The sequence below is a fragment of the Eutrigla gurnardus genome, assembly GCF_963514095.1.
Source record: "Eutrigla gurnardus genome assembly, chromosome: 1".
Classification (NCBI taxonomy): Eukaryota; Metazoa; Chordata; class Actinopteri; order Perciformes; family Triglidae; genus Eutrigla; species Eutrigla gurnardus.
In genome coordinates this window covers 1,633,633-1,652,215 of record NC_139915.1, presented here as the reverse complement: position 1 = coordinate 1,652,215, position 18,583 = coordinate 1,633,633, and the positions used below count along the sequence as shown (strand labels likewise).

General features: G+C 43.1%; 3 protein-coding genes across 4 annotated transcripts in view; 2 read left to right on the top strand and 1 right to left on the bottom strand.

Moving 5' to 3' along the window:
- The first annotated feature begins 89 nt into the window (after positions 1-89).
- Positions 90-4,363, top strand: LOC311013832 (uncharacterized protein). Its single transcript, XM_084010071.1, has 4 exons — positions 90-366; positions 2,182-2,499; positions 2,639-3,061; positions 3,266-4,363. The coding sequence occupies exons 1-4, from the start codon at positions 297-299 to the stop codon at positions 3,586-3,588; spliced, it is 1,134 nt and encodes a 377-aa protein (XP_083866197.1). The 5' UTR covers positions 90-296; the 3' UTR covers positions 3,589-4,363.
- Positions 4,364-4,609: 246 nt separating this feature from the next.
- Positions 4,610-13,363, top strand: cog4 (component of oligomeric golgi complex 4). 2 transcript variants are annotated; one of them, XM_084018355.1, is made up of 19 exons: positions 4,610-4,774; positions 5,888-5,970; positions 6,074-6,188; positions 6,326-6,500; positions 7,034-7,227; positions 7,630-7,735; positions 8,046-8,203; positions 8,358-8,416; positions 8,501-8,625; positions 8,730-8,848; positions 8,993-9,159; positions 9,251-9,416; positions 9,714-9,776; positions 9,873-9,986; positions 10,337-10,429; positions 10,508-10,591; positions 10,670-10,771; positions 11,020-11,148; positions 11,737-13,363. In XM_084018355.1, exons 1-19 carry the CDS (start codon positions 4,640-4,642, stop codon positions 11,869-11,871), a joined length of 2,322 nt encoding a protein of 773 aa, XP_083874481.1. In that variant the 5' UTR covers positions 4,610-4,639; the 3' UTR covers positions 11,872-13,363. The 2 variants fall into 2 exon arrangements, with proteins under 2 accessions (XP_083874481.1, XP_083874480.1); XM_084018354.1 differs by having other exon boundaries at positions 10,508-10,771.
- A 90-nt stretch (positions 13,364-13,453) lies between these two features.
- The window catches only part of gnao1b (guanine nucleotide binding protein (G protein), alpha activating activity polypeptide O, b), a 6,253-nt gene continuing 1,123 nt past the window's right edge, over positions 13,454-18,583 (bottom strand). Inside the window, exons 3-8 of the mRNA XM_084018375.1 lie at positions 16,237-16,378; positions 15,823-15,983; positions 15,605-15,733; positions 15,380-15,509; positions 14,511-14,664; positions 13,454-14,400 (exon numbers count right to left, since the gene is read on the bottom strand). Coding sequence (XP_083874501.1) covers positions 14,213-14,400; positions 14,511-14,664; positions 15,380-15,509; positions 15,605-15,733; positions 15,823-15,983; positions 16,237-16,378 — 904 coding nt within the window. The 3' untranslated portion in view covers positions 13,454-14,212. The remainder of the gene's footprint in view (positions 14,401-14,510; positions 14,665-15,379; positions 15,510-15,604; positions 15,734-15,822; positions 15,984-16,236; positions 16,379-18,583) is intronic.

The following is an 18,583-nucleotide window of genomic DNA, read 5'->3' as shown; positions in this document are numbered from 1 at the left end:
GCGGTAATGCACTCTTAAACTGGTTTGCCACCCGCCGTTAAAACCCACAGAAGAAACTCCATCCCGGAAATGACATCAGGAGAGAAATTCACAGTGGGGTTTAGCAAAACACAGCACAAACGACAAGCTAACCGGCTAAGAGTTCAGTAAACCGAGCCGCGAATGTGACATTATTTCTGGACACAGGGCTGAAATGAGCCGTATGACTCATCTGGACGCTGGCTGGTGATAAACCACAGATAAAGGTCCAGGAACTGTGAAGAAGCCGAGCGTGAGGCTTTTAAAAACCGTACCGGATGTCGGGAGCTACTTCCACCAAGTGTGGCGACGAAGACATGGAAACCATCACTGGACCGTTGTCCCTAGGTATGTTTCTCCGCGTGTAGCTTGTGGTTTGTGAAGCCCGTCGTCAGGTCGTATTTGTTTTATTTGATAGGCGCCATTTAATAATTGTATTTAAGGCCCAACACACAGGGGGGAGGAACCCAGGTCCTTGAATCCCACCTCCCGACTCTGACGTCCAATCAAACCTCTGCGTTGTTCGCCTTGTGCACCTGGACAGGTGGGAAAGGCGACTCAGCGCGCTGACTCGCGTAGAGTCACCAAACTGATCCCAGTGTGCTTTTCAGTCCGAGTGACTTGAGTCAGAATCACCAAGAGCATAGAAATCCTATCCGTACATCACTGTCTCCAACTACAAATACATACATTTAAACGGAGTAGCCTAATGTAATTGATTTTGAATTAAATAGTATTTATTTTAACATGCATACAAACAAACAGCCTGCTTAGTCTATTGTTAAAATAGATTTATACAGAGAGTAGACGCAATAAATCGTTTTGATTAGTATATTTTGCCTGGCATTAGCAGCATGAATGGAGACAGCAGACTCACCCTTTAACCTCTTCGGGTCAGTTGAGTTGGTGAGTGAATTTTCTCCCGTCTCTACGCAACGTCCCCAGAGCTTTCTACCAGGAAGAGCTTGTTGCAAACCGAAACCTGATCTTCTCCTAAATCCAATCGAGTGTTTGTTGCCAAAAACACAAGGAGATTTATTGCAGAATGCCCTAAAATGCATATTAGAGGTGTAACGATTCATTCGATGAATCCATTGTCAGTCCTATGATTCAACTAAATGGATCTGCTAAAATAAATAAATAGAATGAATCGCTTTTGCTTCACCAATAATAGATATAAATGAGTTTAATCGTATGAATCGTGATTCTTAATTATGATTGTTTTAATACGTTTAAGACACTCTCTCCCCTGCCAGCATGTAGCCGATTGAAAAAAGTTCAAAATAACTGAGCAATACATTTTTGTATTCAGCATAAAATATTATGCAGGACTACTTTTTTATAGAATAAATATGTTAAATAAGTAATTCTGTGGTTTATTTTTCACCTTTCAGAAGAATACAGATAGTCTCACTCGCATTATTGCATGTTTATTTCATGGATATAGAAAATTTTGTTACAAGTTACTGAATTGAATCGTGGTTTACAGAATCGAATCGTTCCAGAAAAAAATTGTCCTTGAATCAAATCGGCAACTACGTTAATCGTTAATTCACACCCCTAATACTTACATATATCAGGAGGTGAAAAGTATGAATTATTCAATTACAATGATTTTACAAGATTCTGGGAATACACAACATACCTTGTTTACAACAGGAATTTGACTTGTAATAGTGATAGAACGACAATCAAACCACCAGACTAGCATTCATGTTCAGTCCTTTTCCAACTGAGACACGTAAAAATGTCTCGTGTGAAATAAGGTCCTTCAAACTCAGCCAGTAATGAAGAAAAGCACCATTGCACACTCTTTTGTAGGACGTTACATCGCATTGCTGATGACAGGGCAGTAGTCAAAATGTTGAGGTCAAAACAATCCATTGATTATTTGAAAATGATTAAACAGACCAATTTGAATTAAAATGAGTCGTCAAGTCAAAAATGTACGAAGCGAAAAGGATGTGAGGCTTTGCTTACATCATTATAAACTCTGAAGGTCTCACATTTGGCTCCTTGCTATGGTTATTTTCAGAATTTTCTGACATTTTGTATTGTGCACAATTGATCAGTTGTTTAAAAAAAAAAGATAAAGTCACATATTATTCAATCATGTATCATGCTTTGCAACCCTAAATCAGGTTTTTTGTTTTCCTCTTTTAGTGGGATTTAATCTGACCATCATCCCAAAAGATGCACAAGGAGGTCGAGCAGAACAAACGCATGAAGAGGCGAGTGATGATCTCCCAGTAAAACGGAAACGGAATAAACGCAGTCAGATTTGGAGGTATTACGAGCAAACGGACGGTTCGCCTGCTGCTCGTTGCCTCATTTGCGGCAAGTTACAGTCCCTTCAAGGCGGCAGCACCAGCAACCTGCATCGGCACATGTCGAACAGACACCCGGATGAGTTTTGTCAGCTGACGGCAGACATGCAGCACCCGGCGCCACCCCACTCATCACAGAGCCCAAATGCTAACGGTGACACACAAACCTTAATACGATCTTAAATACATTACAAATATGCAGAAGAAGAGTTTGATAACAGTTATTCAGTTATTTTAAAGAATCACTATATCAAGCAATAATTAATCTAATCTTTGTATTCCATTTTTTTAAGTGGAAGTGACTCTGGAAGATGAAGACTCTGACATCCTTAAGTCTGCTATGATTGAGTCTGCTGTGAATGCCACTCTGGGATTTGTACTAGAAGGTCCAGTTGAACAAACAACGCAGGAAAAGGCGAGTGACGATGCCCTTGTAAAACGTAAAGGGAATAAACGCAGCCTGATCTGGAACCACTTCGAGCAACTGGACAGTTTGGATGCTGCTCGATGTCGCATTTGCAAGAAGAAACTACACTACTTTGAAGGCGGCAGCACCAGCAACCTGCATCGGCACATGTCAAAGAGGCACCCAGAGGTGATTCCTCAGCACACGGAAGAGGGAGCGCTCCCATTACCACCCAGCTCATCACAGAGCGTAAATGCTAACGATGACACCTCGACAACATCGGAGACGGGGATGCACGAACGGATTTCTGGTAATGTATTAAAGCTCACTGCTGTTGAACTTTTAGAAGACATTGTGCTGAATAAGTGAAATACAAACCCCAGTTTTGCATTGATCAGGAGATACATGTTGCCTATGCACCAACATAGATCATATATATAATCTGAAATGTGTTGATACAGTAACAAAGGCAGAATTTTTATTTAAATTGCCTTGTCTTTCCTTCTTCTTACAGGTTTGTTTCGCCATTCACGATCACCATATGCAATAGGAAAGCATGTATTTTACAGAGAGATGGAGCTAATAGAAGCTATAAGGAGAGCACAGAGGGAGGAGGCTCAGGCTCTGGAGGTTCAGAGGGAGCTGCTCGAGAAGCTGCGTGCTTTCAATATCAGGGAGGCGATGGCAGAGAGGGAGCAGATTGAGTCGATGAGGAAAGCACTGGCGGAGGAGGCCAGAGACTTGAGCAGACAAAGAACAGAGCTGCAGATTGAAAAGACAGAGCTGCAGAAGAAACTGGAAGCGTTGAACTTGACTCCCGATTCTGTAACTAAATGACTGGCGTGTTGCTGACATCACTGATTCCCATTATTCTATAAATGCTTTGGACTCATTCAAATTCATGGCAATGTAAAAATGTAAATTGTTTCAAAAAACCGAACGGATAGTTGTTTTTGTTTGTGTCGTGTTTTTTCTTCCTTCGTCTTCGTCCATTCTGTGTCCTGTCTCATTGAGTTGTGTGGTGTCCTGATATCACTTTGGCATCACAGGAATCAGGATTTTGATCCAGGAAGACAAACTTCTCCCTCGCCACCTCACACTGCATTCACTCATGGCTGGAACAAGCTGTCAAATGTAAATAGTGGGTAAAGCCTATGACCTCTTACTCTGCAAGTATGTAGGACGGGATCAGACGAGCTGCAAAAATCATCAATTTGTCTTATGGTTGAAATGTGAAAGTTGCCGATGAAATCCAAATGATGCCAGTCAAAACGAACACACTTCAGTTTGGTACTCGCAAAAATGTTTTTACTGTGTTGAAATGATCAAAATAATTTAATTGAGGAATTTCATTACACAATGTTGTCACTAAAAAATGAACCTGTCTTGAAATGAGTGTCTGGCAGAAACTTGAAAAAAAAAAAAGAATTGTAAGAGCAGCTTCCGTTTTGTTGAAACAGGATGTTTAGGAAAGACAATGTTGGGATTGATCATTTAAAAAGTGTCGACCCATGAGGTTAGGTTTAGTTTTTCATATACTTTTTGATGCATTGAGCAGCAAATATCAAATTTATCTTGACCTGTAATGTCATGGTATGGTGACTGAAGTTTCTGAGGCTGATATTTCAAAACCTCGTCAAATAAAACCAAAGCTTTGTTAGAGATGATGGATCTGAATCAACAAATGGTAAAATGTGAGGTCTTATTAGAGTTACTTACGGTGGAAAATGTGATGGACATGCTTTGGGTCACTTTGACCCAATTTTAAAACGTCCGTCTCCTGTGAAACCCCACCTGTCCTGCGGAGACGCGACGCCTGACAGGCTGAACGCAGGGATAACGTCCCCCGGATGACGTAACGCCCTGCGTCCTGTATCGGTGGCGGAAGATGGCCGACAGCGGACCCGTGGCAGCGAAGAGATGCGACTCTGGCTCGCTGTCCTCCGTCAGCATGGAGGCGATCTCTGCGCTGACGGAGCTGGATGACCTGGAGCGAGTTTACCGGCAGCTCTGCGCGGAGGAGGTTCGTACAAAAACACCGTTAACGGCCGTTTTTTGTGACGTGGACGCTCAATGTTGTCATCCACGTTGACTTCCGGTTCGCTGCTAGCCCAAAACAAAAACTCCACTTTGTTAAATTATGGCTGAATGAGCATTAAACAAGTAAGCTAGCAGGTTGTTCTTTGTAGTGTCGGCTGTAGCTAGGATTTAGTTAGTAAGTAGAGAAGGTGGGAGAAAGATACGGGGGATTAAACAGCTTTAATTAGCTGGTTAGAATCACTGAATAACCACTGCAAATGCTATCAAGTGTAGGGTTTCTAACTACAAATGTCTCTGTGGCTGAGGGTGCTGCTAGACATTACTCTGTGACAGCTGGTTGGTAGCTAATGAGCTCTCTGTCTGTCTGTCTGTCTGTCTATCTATAGATATATATATGAGAGAGACTGCTTCCACCAAGGATGTATCTCTTGATTTGGTGTAGTGGGTAGCACTGTCGCCTCACAACGAGAGGGTCCCGGGTTCGATTCACGGGTCGGGTTCGGGTTCCTTCTGTGTGGAGTTTCCCCGTGTGAGCGTGGGTTCTCTCCGGGTTCTCTGGCTTCCTCCCACAGTCCAAAGGATGGGGATAGGTTCATTGGTGACTCTAAATGTCCCGTAGGTGTGAATGGTTGTCTGTCTCTACATGCCGGCCCTGTGATGGACTGGCTGCCTGTCCAGGGTGTACCACGCCTTTGCCCAATGACAGCTGGGATTGGCTGACCCTGAATAGGTAGACGATGCTGACAAGTGTATATCTTCATACGGTTCATTTGTTTCTTTATCCATGTTTGTGTCATGAAGCACAGGCGCAAAGTAAGGAACACATCGAAGTTCAGAAATCCTGAAACCCTAGACCCTATATTCTCTTTTTCTACTTCCATGCTAAGAATTGAGACTTTTCCACCCTCACTCCTGGTTGGTTTCTTTGAATTATTTATGGATGTTTTGTGAGAAAATATGACGACAGCTGGACAGTGGATAAAGAAAAACAGACTTGTCAAAATGTGTTGAAGTACATGGTATACGTGCAGCTGATGGTAAAAAAAATAGGAATATTTTTGATGATTACATGCTTTTATTTTCTATTCTATTACAGAAAGAAGTGGATTCTGAGCTGGACAGACTGGTGGGGCAGGAGGGGACCATTCACACAAAGATGCTGGCACTGCAGAGGATGGGGTACAGGATTTATTTGAGCTCTAGACAACACAGTGTGTGTTCTTTAAAAGGAAACAAGCATCTTGTTCTGTTGAGCACAAACAGCTGTCTCTGTTGCCTGTAGGCCCAACCTACAGTTGATTGGAGGGGATGCCAGTCAGCTATCAGGCATGATTACGTTTACCTGCAGCCTGGCTGAAAACGTCAGCCGCAAAGTCCGACAGCTGGACCTGGCGAAGGTAAATTACAACATAAAAAACACCTCCTACCTTTCAACTGTTGCTGACAGTGCATGAGAGGTTTTTTTTATTGGTTGTTTTTATTCCAAGGATGCTGTACTGGATCTGTTAGTGTGTTTCTTATGTTGTTTTTGTAGACGCGGCTGTATAACGTCATTCAGCGTGCCGACGATATCCTCGATCTGAAGTTCTGCACAGACGGCGTGCAGACAGCTCTACGTAACGAAGATTATGAGCAGGCCGCTGCCCACATCCACCGATACCTCTCTCTGGACCAGTCCGTTATTGAGCTGAGCAGGCAGGGGGAAGAAAGTACGAGGCCTTTTTAGGACATTTCATTTTTTAATAGGACTGTGGGTATTTATACACATATTTACACTGTAAGTAGTAACATAAATCAATGAAAAAGTTGATACAATATGCATGGCTGCACGGTGGTGTAGTGGGTAGCACTGTCGCCTCACAACGAGAGGGTCCCGGGTTCGATTCCTGGGTCGGCCCGGGGTTCCTTCTGTGTGGAGTTTGCATGTTCTCCCCGTGTTAGCGTGGGTTCTCTCCGGGTTCTCCGGCTTCCTCCCACAGTCCAAAGACATGCAGGATGGGGATAGGTTCATTGGTGACTCTAAATGTCCCGTAGGTATGAATGTGAGTGTGAATGGTTGTCTGTCTCTACATGTCGGCCCTGTGATGGACTGGTTACCTGTCCAGGTGAACCCTGCCTTCGCCCAATGACAGCTGGGATCGGCTCCACGACCCTGAATGCAGGATAAGCGGTGGACGATGGATGGATGGATACAATATGTGGGCTTGCACTGTAACTCTGCCAATGCTCCATGTCTCCACAGGCAGTGCTGTGGATGCCAGTCTGGTAATGCTGCAGGAGGCAGAGCAGAAACTCAAGGTCATTGTTGCTGAGAAGCTTGATGAAGCCGTCGCAGCAGTTGACCTTGTGCAAGTGGAAAGGTTCTTCAAGATCTTCCCTCTGTTGGGCCTCCACCAGCAAGGCCTCGCCCGCTTTGGTCAATATCTCTGCAGTCAGGTCAGTTGTGTTTATAGTCCTGTTGTGTGTCCGAGTATAGCTCAAACACTTGAGTTTGGTGGAAAGATGGGCCACAGCCCAATGAATGAGTGTTCTAAAAGGATTTCTGTACAGATGTGTATGTTGATGAAGATCAGCTGGAGATTCAAGATCCGGATGTAACATTTCTAAACACTTTCCTATAATTAACTCCATTAACTTCCTGATTCCGATGTTGCACTTGTATTTGGTATACAAAAAAATATAAATATATACATATATCTGATGTTATATCATGTCATATGATATGAGATCAGGAATAGAGATGTAATTAGCCATCGTTGTATTTTTTTGGGCTCAGAAATAAAGAAAGATATGTTATGTATCACGTTTTCTGTCTTTTTCACACACATGTCACGGCAGCTTGCCTCCAAAGCGGAGGAGAACCTGCTTTTAGCTGCAGGAGGAGACCTGGGTGAGAAGAGAGCACCGCTGGTATTTGCAGACACGCTAACACTGCTGTTGGAAGGTGAGTAAACAGGCCCGATGCTGTGTGTGTGTGTGTGTGTGTGTGTGTGTGTGTGTGTGTGTGTGTGTGTGTGTGTGTGTGTGTGTGTGTGTGTGTGTGTGTGTGTGTGTGTGTGTGTGTGTGTGTGTGTGTGTGTGTCTGTGTCTCTGTGTCTCTGTGTCTCTGTGTCTGTGTGTCTGTGTCTGTGTCTGTGTGTCTGTGTCTGTGTCTGTGTCTGTGTCTGTGTCTGTGTGTGTGTGTGTGTGTGTGTGTGTGTGTGTGTGTGTGTGTGTGTGGGGATCCTCAAGCGTGTTCTCATGTGTGTCTGCAGGTATCGCTCGTGTGGTTGAGACCCATCAGCCTATCGTAGAGACGTATTACGGTCCGGGCCACCTGTACACGCTCATCACTCACCTGCAGCAGGAATGTGACCGACAGGCCCAGAAAATAGTTGACAAGTTCATCCAGCAGAGAGGATACCACAACAAGGTGTGCATGACATCTGGACTTCATGACACACGGCTTTCACTGCACACCTGTACAATACAATACAATACATCTTTAATTTGAATGTCTGAGGTGTAAATCTACGTGGTCACTTTGTTGAATGAGAACCCCCTGTGAACTTGTGTCCCTCCTCTAGTTTCATGTCGTGCAGAGCAGCATGATGAAGAGCATGCCGGGAGAGATGATCGAGCCCAGGTTTGTCTCTGCAACATCCTGCTCTTCTCTGATTGTCTGCCTATGATTTGTATGGATGTTTCTATGTCTGTCTCACATGAACAGGGAGCTGGACCCTGTGCTGTCGGAGGTCACCCTGATGAATGCGAGGGCGGAGCTGTACCTGCGCTTTTTGCGCCGTCGCATGCTGGCAGACTTTGAAGTTGGGGATGCTCAGAGCGTCACACAGGGTAGTTTTACATTATCCCGGTGATGCATTCACAGAAGCCTTTTTGAGATGCGGAGCTAAAAATGCTAACATACTATTTTGTTTTGTACATTTTTGAACACCCAGAGCATCAGCAGAACGTGGAGAAGCTGCTGAAACACTGCTTGCTGAGCAGGACGATGCAGGAGCTGATTGGCTACTATGTTCCTATGGAGGAGTACTACATGAGAGAGTCTGTCAACAAGGTGAATCACTGCATCTCTTCTTCTTCTTGATTCTTTTTAAGATTTTAGGGTTCTTTTGGCAAACCCATATATTATGAAACAGTGTTCAACATTTGGGGAAATAAATGCGTATTTCACACAGAACATGTACGTTTTCCTCCCCAGGCTGTTACTATGGACACATATGAAAAGGGTCAGCTGAACTCCAGCATGGTGGACGACTGTTTCTACATTGTGAAGAAGTGCATCAGCAGAGCTTTATCCAGCTCCAGCATCGACTGCCTCTGTGCCATGATCAACCACGCTAACTCTGTGCTGGAGTCGGACTTCAGGTGCTCTTCTCACTTCATATTTCACATATTCAATACTCTTTTAATACTCGTCTCACGTGCCCCTCCCTGCCCGTCTCTCTCTCCCGGTCAGGGAGGTGTTGTACAATAAGCTGCGGCAGGGCTTCCCGGCTACGACGCTTCAGGACATCCAGCGTGGCGTCAGCAGCGCGGTCAGTCTGATGCAGAGCAGCTTGCAGCAGGGCAAGTTCAACACAATGGGCATCGAAAGCGCTGAAAACGCCAAGGCTGCATTTCTGGTAAGATGAATATATATATATATATATATATATATATATATATATATATATATATATATATATATATATATATATATATATATATATATATATATATATATATATATATATATATATATAAGCACTATCTTAGAAATCGTTGGCTAGACTATAATGTAAACAGCATTATTAATTAATGTAAGGAATCAAATGCATGAATAACTAATTTAAAGTGAGGTAATCCTTTAAATTGAAGGAAGCACTACTAAAATAATGTGGCAGATTTGAACCATATTGGCTCCTTTCTTTCTATCTCAGGTGACTCTGAACAATGTTGAGGTGTGCAGTGAGAATATCACAACTTTAAAGAGGAACCTTGAGGTAAGTTACACACCTGTCATAGCACTCTGCATCAGTTCTATGCATCCTATCAATTATATTTGACCTTGGAGACTACTTTTTTTTTCCTCCTTGCAGAACGACTGCTCCAAGCTGTTCAATCAGGGCGCCGGCCCCGGAGAACAAGCCAAGATTGAAAGCTGTTTGTCCGACCTTGTCAACACATCCGCCAAGTTCAAGGATCTCTTACAGGTTGAAGACACACACACACACATTCATCAGTGCTTTTCAGCTGAGAGTTGTGTATTTTACTTATTTACACTACACAGGGATCCATTCTATCTTGTTATGATGACTAATGTCTTTATTTTAAAAAAGAATTACAGTTCAACTTAGTTCAGATCTGGTAATATTTTCCTAAATAAATGTAAATTTAGTCGATGGCACTTCAAATCAAGAATGAAAACCTTCTGCTACAGTTGAATTATTTTTATAGCAAGGTGTCTGAAGTCTCGTCCTGTGTGGATACTCTAAGCCTCTTGGCCTCCGAGTGTCCGTTGAGAGCTAAATGTCTCATTCTCCTGTATGATTTGATTTCACAGGAGGGCCTGACTGAGTTAAACACAACAGCCATAAAGTCTCAGGTCAAACCCTGGATCAGCAGCTTCCTGTCCATCTCACACAACATAGAGGAGGTAACCATCTCAGAATAGGGACAAAAATAAACCAGAGGTCGCAACACATGTCGCAGTAACAGCTGGTGTTCTTCACAGGAGGAGTTTAATGATTACGAAGCGAATGACCCCTGGGTGCAGCAGCTCATTGTTAACTTGGAGCAGCTCATGGCGGAGTTCAAGGTATCTCGTCTGAGCAGCTATATTTTCTATGCATCCTTCCCTCTTATTTGTTTTAACTTCTCCGCGTCTCCTCACCAGACGGCCTTGTCTCCCGTCATCTACGACACGCTGACTAGCCTGATGACCACCTTGATATCTATTGAAATGGAGAAGACGGTCCTCAAGTGTACATTCAGCAGGGTGAGGAGCCAGGCTTGGCCACAAGGTGGCACTGCACACCCTCTGCATCACATCGCATTACATCACACCACTGACACATGATGATAAGCCTCCAGCAATGATTTATTAATGAGTCCAGAAAGGCCAGCAGGAGAGTGGTTGCCTCCTTTTGTCACGGTAGCATCTTCCTATTTGGAGCCGTGTTTACAGGAAACCTCTGTGTAAATGTCTGTGCTCTGTATAACATGAGACCCATCCTTCTGCTGTAGCTCGGAGGGCTGCAGTTTGATAAAGAGCTTCGGTCTCTTGTGGCGTACCTCACCACGGTGACCACCTGGACCATCAGGGACAAGTTTGCTCGTCTCACACAAATGGCCACCATCCTCAACCTGGAGCGGGTAATTTCAATGCTTTTACACATGCACAGAATAATAGTGTGTATATATATATATATATATATATATATATATATATATATATATATATACACACTATTATTCTATTATACTACTATTACACTATATATATATATATATATATATATATATATATGGCAGTCTACACCAGTGGAATGTAAATAAGTACATTTACTCAAGTACAGTTTTGAGATGCATGTACTTTACTTGAGTATTAAATTATATGCAAATGTCCTTTACTTTACTCCACATTTATGACAGCTTTTTTGCTGGTTACTTTACAGAGTAAGATTTTAAATAGAAAACATCATGATTTTATCAAATATGATGCGTTGTTATAAAATAACTACTGGTTAGATCTAAAGCAGTTGAATGAGCTCTGCCTTCTCTACAGCAGTAAAACGGGACATTTGCTAAAAAAAAGAAATTATTCATTATGGCATCAATGATAATAACCCAGAAAATAATATAGAATATTATAAGACTCACAGGTTACTTTTGATATGACTTATTTCAGTGAATGTGAATGCTTCCTCCTGGTTTACTCAAATGTACCTATTTGTGCTGCAGGTAACGGAGATCTTGGACTACTGGGGACCAAACTCGGGTCCCCTGACGTGGCGGCTGACCCCGGCAGAGGTGCGTCAGGTTCTAGCCCTGCGGATTGACTTCAGAAGTGAAGATATCAAGAGGCTGCGACTGTAACTCATGCGAACAACTCCGCGAGTTCGATGATACCCACCTTGTGATGCTTTGCACGAAAGAGATTCACGTTTTTAATCCACGTTTCTGTAAATGGAGGTGGGCGGCGCACGGGAAAACGGCCCGGGGATTTCTTTGTCTCTGAAACAAAAAGGCTCATCCTGGAGATTTCAGTCAGGTTTTCGGTCTCTGCCGTCGTCTCCACACCCGGCTCATGTCAGTCTGTATCGGAGGTACAGTTTAGAGCTCTTATGGGGCCTGGTTTGTGGTTAATGGTGAACTATTGGATATGAATGATCTGTAAAGAATGAGAATATGCTCTTAAATGTGTAATTAAAGTGTAATTGTGTCACAACGGGAGTTTGAACCTTTTAACCTGTAGCTGGCTCTGAGAAACGAGGACACGCTGGGACTGAGGAGTGGAGCTCTGCGGCTGTCAGTGAAACAGAGCAGTAATGAACATCGTACCCATTAAACTGACAGAAGCAGGTCAGACAGCTGATCCAGCCTAGTCATTCAATATATGAATAGCTCCTTGCCTGTGATGATGGAACACTTTTAACCTAATAAATTGAGAGCCGCTCTGCAACGCTTCTGATCCCTGCCATCCGCCACATTTCACGAAGTGCTACCCTTTTGCCATGTAAGGCCTGTTCCCAAAGCTGTGTTCACCAGGCAATGAAGCATTAAAAGTGGTCCATTCTCATAATTGTCAGCCTAATTTCCTGGTCTAACCTTAATTCTCTGCACAGATTAAAGCAGGCCAGTGTGTATTTAAACCCAGAGGGGACGGCGTTGTTGCCTTACCTTACCTTCGTCAGTGTAATCAGACTCAGACCACAAACGGCAGGAATAGTTAGGAAAAGTGTGGCTTTAATGTAAACACAACATTCGATTGGCTCAGCACAAACATTCCACATGAGAGCAACCAATAAACTACCAAATAGGATGGGGGTGCAGCACAAAAACATTCACAGTAAAAAAAAATCTGGTATAATCATAATATATATATACAGTACGGTGCTTTTAAGGTGAAAATGGAGATAGGATATGGGGACTGATATGTGATAGATAAGAGTATACAGGGGTGGGAGGATGAATTTCTGGGTGCACAGGTGAAAATGGAGAGCTGTACTTTTTCTCTGTGGAAAGAGAAACATAACAGACGGGGGAGGGGATAATGGTTCCCTGTTTACTGATCAGGGGAGAAGAGGGTTGGGAATAACCCACGACTCCCCAGACAGAGGCTGCCTCGAATGATATTGTTCTTGTGCAGTCTTCTACTTCTACACAGATTCACATCGAAGGGTAAAGCACCACACAGAGAACAAGATGTCATTGGAGGGCTACTTTCTACCCTCTGAACCGTCGATAGGTGTCTGTGTACCCCAGTGTTTCATGTCGGGAAATAAATATGTGGCACGGGATTTCAGGAGGTAGAAGGAGGCATGTAGGGCATGAGGCTTAAATAAATAAATAATTCAATGATAATAATCTGTTACTTAAATAATATTACTTGGTGGTATGAACATGGACTGTGATTTCTGATCCTAATCTGTCCTTCTCTGTTGGCACCGATACAACATTTTATGAGATTTCATTGGCTGGAGGGCATTTCCTCACGCTACAGGAGGCCAATGGAAATGGGCAGCCACTCTGAACAGAAGAATCCTCTCATTATGTTTTAAAGTAAAAGAGAAAACGGAGACTGGAAAAGACCTGCAGGCTACTCAGTCATGTGTGGGTCTGAAGGAGAGGGAAGCTTTGTCCCTTCTGAAAGTTAAAATAGCCTCCTTACCAACCATGACCCTCAGCCACGAGTACAGCACCTCCCCAACATCATCATCATCTCCACCTTCGTACACACAGCGCCGCTTCAAACGGAGCACAACAGGCTATATTCAGTACAGGCATGAATGCCTGGAGACTCGCACATTAAAAACGTCACGTAAAGAATGGGGCAATAATCCACGCTGTGGTTAAAAATGATATTGCATACTCCTCGCATTGCTTTTCTGGGTGTCTGAGTTTTTCTGAACAGGGCTCCAGCTGAATACCACCCCGGTGCTGCCCATCCCGACCTTCTCGACACAGTCATCGATGAAACATGAAACATTCAGCTGAATAACACATCTTTTTAGAAGACAAAACGGGGGTTTGTGTGATGAAATCAAAATGAGAGGAAGAGAACAGATAATGGCGATAATCCAGTGTGGTGTCGGACGGCAGCTCTTTGGGTCCATTTGGACGTGTAGAATTACATATTTATGTGTTTAAGTATCATCAAAATTATCATTATTAACACCTCATACTCTCCATGACAACCTCTGTGCTTGGCCAGGCCTCAGTATAAGCCACACCCTCTAAGGTTGTTTGCAATAATGATGTCAGTGACGGCATCAAACACTACCTGGATGTTTCCTGTGTCTGTGGCACAGGTCAGGTGACAGTAGATCTCCTTATTGGGAGAGCGGTTCTTACTCTCAAACTGAACCTGAATATATGCAGTAGCATCGTCGTAAGTATTAGCACCTGGAGAGGAAAAGGAGGGGAGGGAGGGAGAGAGAAGAGCAGACAGCATGAAGCACCGACTTCCAACATGTTGATGGTGAAGCAAAAAGTAGAAAATAAAAAAACCTCACCTGTGTATTCTGGAAAACAGATCGTCAGTGGTGACTTCTTGATCTTTTCACCAAACAGATCCTTCTTGTTGAGGAAGAGGATGATGGAAGTGTCGATGAAGAACTTGTTGTTACAGATGGAGTCGAAGAGCATGAGCGACTCATGCATGCGGTTCTGCGGGAAGAATAAATATGTGGTTGGCGTCGGTGTGAGGAGACGGCCCGGAATACAATACCGTAATGACAAAATGCCAGTTTAACAACTGCATATACTTCTTTAATATTTGAAATATTATTTCTCCTGCTAACCCAACCCCCGGCAGCTGCTTGACCAAAGAAGAGAGTCAACAAATGACCAATTTAAAAATAGCTTTTAGAAGAAGTGGTGGTAGTTTCACTGTCTGTCCTCTTCTGTTGCTCTTCACGCCGTTTCTGCCTCCTCATGACATTTCTCTATTATTCACAATCAAGGCTCCAAAGATAGAGTCTGCTGTAAGGACTGTGAAGCCCTCTGAGGCATATTGGGACACGAGAATAAGACATGCTCTATTTCTATGTTTGACCTGAATAAAGTGCCAAGAGAAATACTTAATTGAAGTATTTCTATTAAACATTGAGATGTGAATAAGTCACAATAAGTCAGTGCATTGGCTTTTCAATCTGTAATTATTGACTTTTAAGACATATTTTTGGCATTTTGCCTTTAATAGATCGGTAACAGTAGTGTGCAGATGGGGAATGGAGAGGGAAAGACACAAAGCTCCAAAGGGAGGATATAAATGCTTCCCCGTGCAGAGTTGGTGGTGTGTGTCAGTTACATCATATGTAGCTTTAACGTCAGTCACTGTGGGCCGGAGGGATTCACACTGAATGAACTGAGTCACACTTACAGTTGTCTCATCTTCATGGAGCACCTGGTCGTATCCGCTCAGAGCCACGCAGAAGATAATGGCGGTCACATCTTCAAAGCAGTGGATCCATTTCTTCCTCTCTGACCTCTGACCCCCCACGTCAAACAGCCTGGAAAAAAATGCGAGGAGTCAATTCAGACACTTGATCCTAATCTTACACAAAAAGACAGCAACCGAGGCCGAGTTGTCGTGAGCTTACATTACCTGAAATGAAGGTTTTTGAAGGTGAAGTGGGTTTCGACGATACCAGTGGTCTTCACTCTGGTTCTCAGGATGTCCTGCTCTGTGGGCTGGTAGTCTGGGGCCCCGATCCGGTCTAGACTGTCCAGGTAGCTGACAAAGAGAAGGGCAAAGATCAGGATGAATTTGGAGTCGTTTTTTTGTGCACATTTTGGTTCTTAAAGTCCTTTAGCTCCACTAACTATTGAGCAGAGTCGTTGAGTTGGTATTCCCGGGCGCGGCTGAAGCACTCCTGAGTCCCGGCATCGGACCAAACACGCTTCATAGCAGTGAGGAGCTCTGCAGAGTACGGCTCTGTGTCCTCCATACGACTGACCACATCGCAAACCAGCTTAGCATCCGCCTGGGAGGAGACATTTCATCAGATCAGGAAAGAGGGACAAACCTGATGTAAAGATGGTTAAATATTTATTGGATTTCTTAAAATGGCAGTTCCATGTTTGACGACCGTCCACGCCATGTGAGTGACATCAACTAGACCTATATAGATATTGTATTCTTAAATCCTGCTTATATCATGTATCAAACCCTAAATATAAATATAAGATCTCAGTTTCTCGGCAGTCAGGAGATGAACATCTCAGCTGGAGACTAACTTTTCTATCCTTGTCTCCAAACTCGATGCCCAGCGAGTCCATGGCTCGGAGGATGGCTGCCAAGCTCTGGATGGTGTTGCTGTAGACCACAGGCTTATACTGCTTCACATCATCCCCAGAAAAGCCATCTTCATGGATAATCCTGCGGGCACACACAGATATTAGCACAAAGACAAAAGCATGGATTAAAACAATAAGGCACACATATGCAAATGTTCCTTTGTTCCTTTTTTATAACAAGAGGTCCATATGTTCAGGCCAAGCTATTTGAGTCTCTGTGTGTGTGTGTGTGTGTGTGTGTGTGTGTGTGTGTGTGTGTGTGTGTGTGTGTGTGTGTGTGTGTGTGTGTGTGTGTGTGTGTGTGTGTAGGTGATTTTTGGCCACCTATATTATTCTCCCCTCTCCATTCTTCCAAGCATCTCTACCTAAAATGCATCTTTAAACGTGTCGGTGTATAATGGGATGAGAATTGATCCCATTCTCAGTCTGTGATCTGTAATTGGACTGTAATGTGATATTTAAGCCATTTATAATTTATGACGGGCAATGGAGTGGAATCAGTCAGAGCACTAATCAATCACACCACAGAGAACTGTACTGTTACATTTAGAGCGACACAGTTAAACTACTTATATTCTCGTCTACATTAATTTATCCATCACCCTCAGCCTGACCTCATGTACACCGAGTCTATAATATATATCACACATTTCAATCCCAGCAGCTTCTCTTCAAATCCTTTGTGATCAGTAATTAATGTTTGATGAGGACAATCAATGACGGAAGATGTTTTCTTTATATATATCAGTGCACGTTATGAAAATGTGTTTTATAGCAGAGCCACTAATGCCAGACAAATCTGTTATGAAATATACCAGTAGCCTCCTTAAAAGGAGCCGGGGTGCAGTTTCACGAAGCAAAGGCCATAAAATAATTTAGTGTCGCAATCAACAATATTTTTTAATCATTAATAATCAACCAAAACCAAAGAGTATTCAGTCGACTCTCATTTAAGACACAGAAAAGCATCAAATTCTCACATTTAAGAACAGGAACCAGCGAATGTTTGAGATTGTTGATGAATCAAATAATGTGTCGGCTCTAAAATATTTGTGACTATTGATTAGAGATGCATCCGGATGTTGGTGCTGAGGGGGAAAACCCCCTAGAGGCATTTTGATTTTATTTCTTCATTCAGGATGCAAAATAATAGTGAGCCTCATAAAACACAAGTCTAAATTATATAAAGTTAAAGGTGAAACTAATAAGTAAATTCTTCACTGATTAACATGATTTCTTGATTCCTCCATTATTGTTGTATAAAAAATGTATTAAAATTGTTAAAAATGTCATCTTCAAATCTGTAATTTTGGTCAACCAACAACCAAAACTCAAAGATATCAGTCAGAAGTTAGAACCAATGTTGGTGCTATTTTTTACATTAAAATGTAAATGTAAATGAATCTGATGTTAACAATTTGTAGATTTATTTTTAGTTTGATGAGCGAATCGCTTCCACTCGAAATACAATATGAAGAAATTATGAAAACTGAACTGATCGATCACACTTCTGCAGTACGACATCGTTTCTTCTTCCAGTCATATAATCCAAACACCAGCGTACCTCACTGGGTTTAGATTCACATTAAAACACATTATATAAATAATGCTGTGCTCAAAATGTCTTACAGCCCTTCTCTCTCTCTCTCTCTCTCTCTCTCTCTCTCTCTCTCTCTCTCTCTCTCTCTCTCTCTCTCTCTCTCTCTCTCTCCCTCCCTCCCTCACACACTGCAATGGAGGTGAAACTACACCAGGTGTAGTTTCACCTCCATTGCAAAAAAGAAAAAGCCCATCCAAGCCAGGATCACACAACATGACACTTCCAACCTCCACACCGACCTGCCCATCACTGTGTCCCATGTTCACAGATGTAATGACAATAAAAGCTGACTTTACTGGAGTGGACATGTGTTAAACCCTCCAATACCTAAACTTTACAACCCACACAGTCTGAGTTAGTCACATCCATCCGCCAAATACACTCAAATACACCCTGAAAGGACTTGTAAATACTGTTTTGGGCTCTGCGTCTTGTGATCAGTGCACAGTCCTGATTTATGCACAACCAGAGACCACAGGGAGGACCTGAAGTGAAGGGAAGAGGAGGAAGCAGGACGCGGAGGGTAGGAGGAGGGGAGGGAGGGCGCAGCCAGTGCATTGCAGGCCGGGATGCGCTGAGGAGGACGGAAGCAGAGAGCAACACTGCTGCCCACGAACACTGGGAGATGTTTCACAAGACAACCTCTCTTCCGCACTGAAATATCTACAAACTTAACTAAGGGGTTAA

Excerpts from the sequence above, each read along its gene's own strand:
- LOC311013832 (XM_084010071.1), top strand. The coding sequence starts at position 297 with ATGTCGGGAGCTACTTCCACCAAGTGTGGCGACGAAGACATGGAAACC. Across the intron at positions 2,500-2,638 it reads ACAGAGCCCAAATGCTAACG|TGGAAGTGACTCTGGAAGAT; the intron begins GTGACACACAAA and ends CATTTTTTTAAG. Across the intron at positions 3,062-3,265 it reads GATGCACGAACGGATTTCTG|GTTTGTTTCGCCATTCACGA; the intron begins GTAATGTATTAA and ends TTCTTCTTACAG.
- cog4 (XM_084018354.1), top strand. The coding sequence starts at position 4,640 with ATGGCCGACAGCGGACCCGTGGCAGCGAAGAGATGCGACTCTGGCTCG. Across the intron at positions 6,189-6,325 it reads GACAGCTGGACCTGGCGAAG|ACGCGGCTGTATAACGTCAT; the intron begins GTAAATTACAAC and ends TTGTTTTTGTAG. Across the intron at positions 6,501-7,033 it reads GAGCAGGCAGGGGGAAGAAA|GCAGTGCTGTGGATGCCAGT; the intron begins GTACGAGGCCTT and ends ATGTCTCCACAG.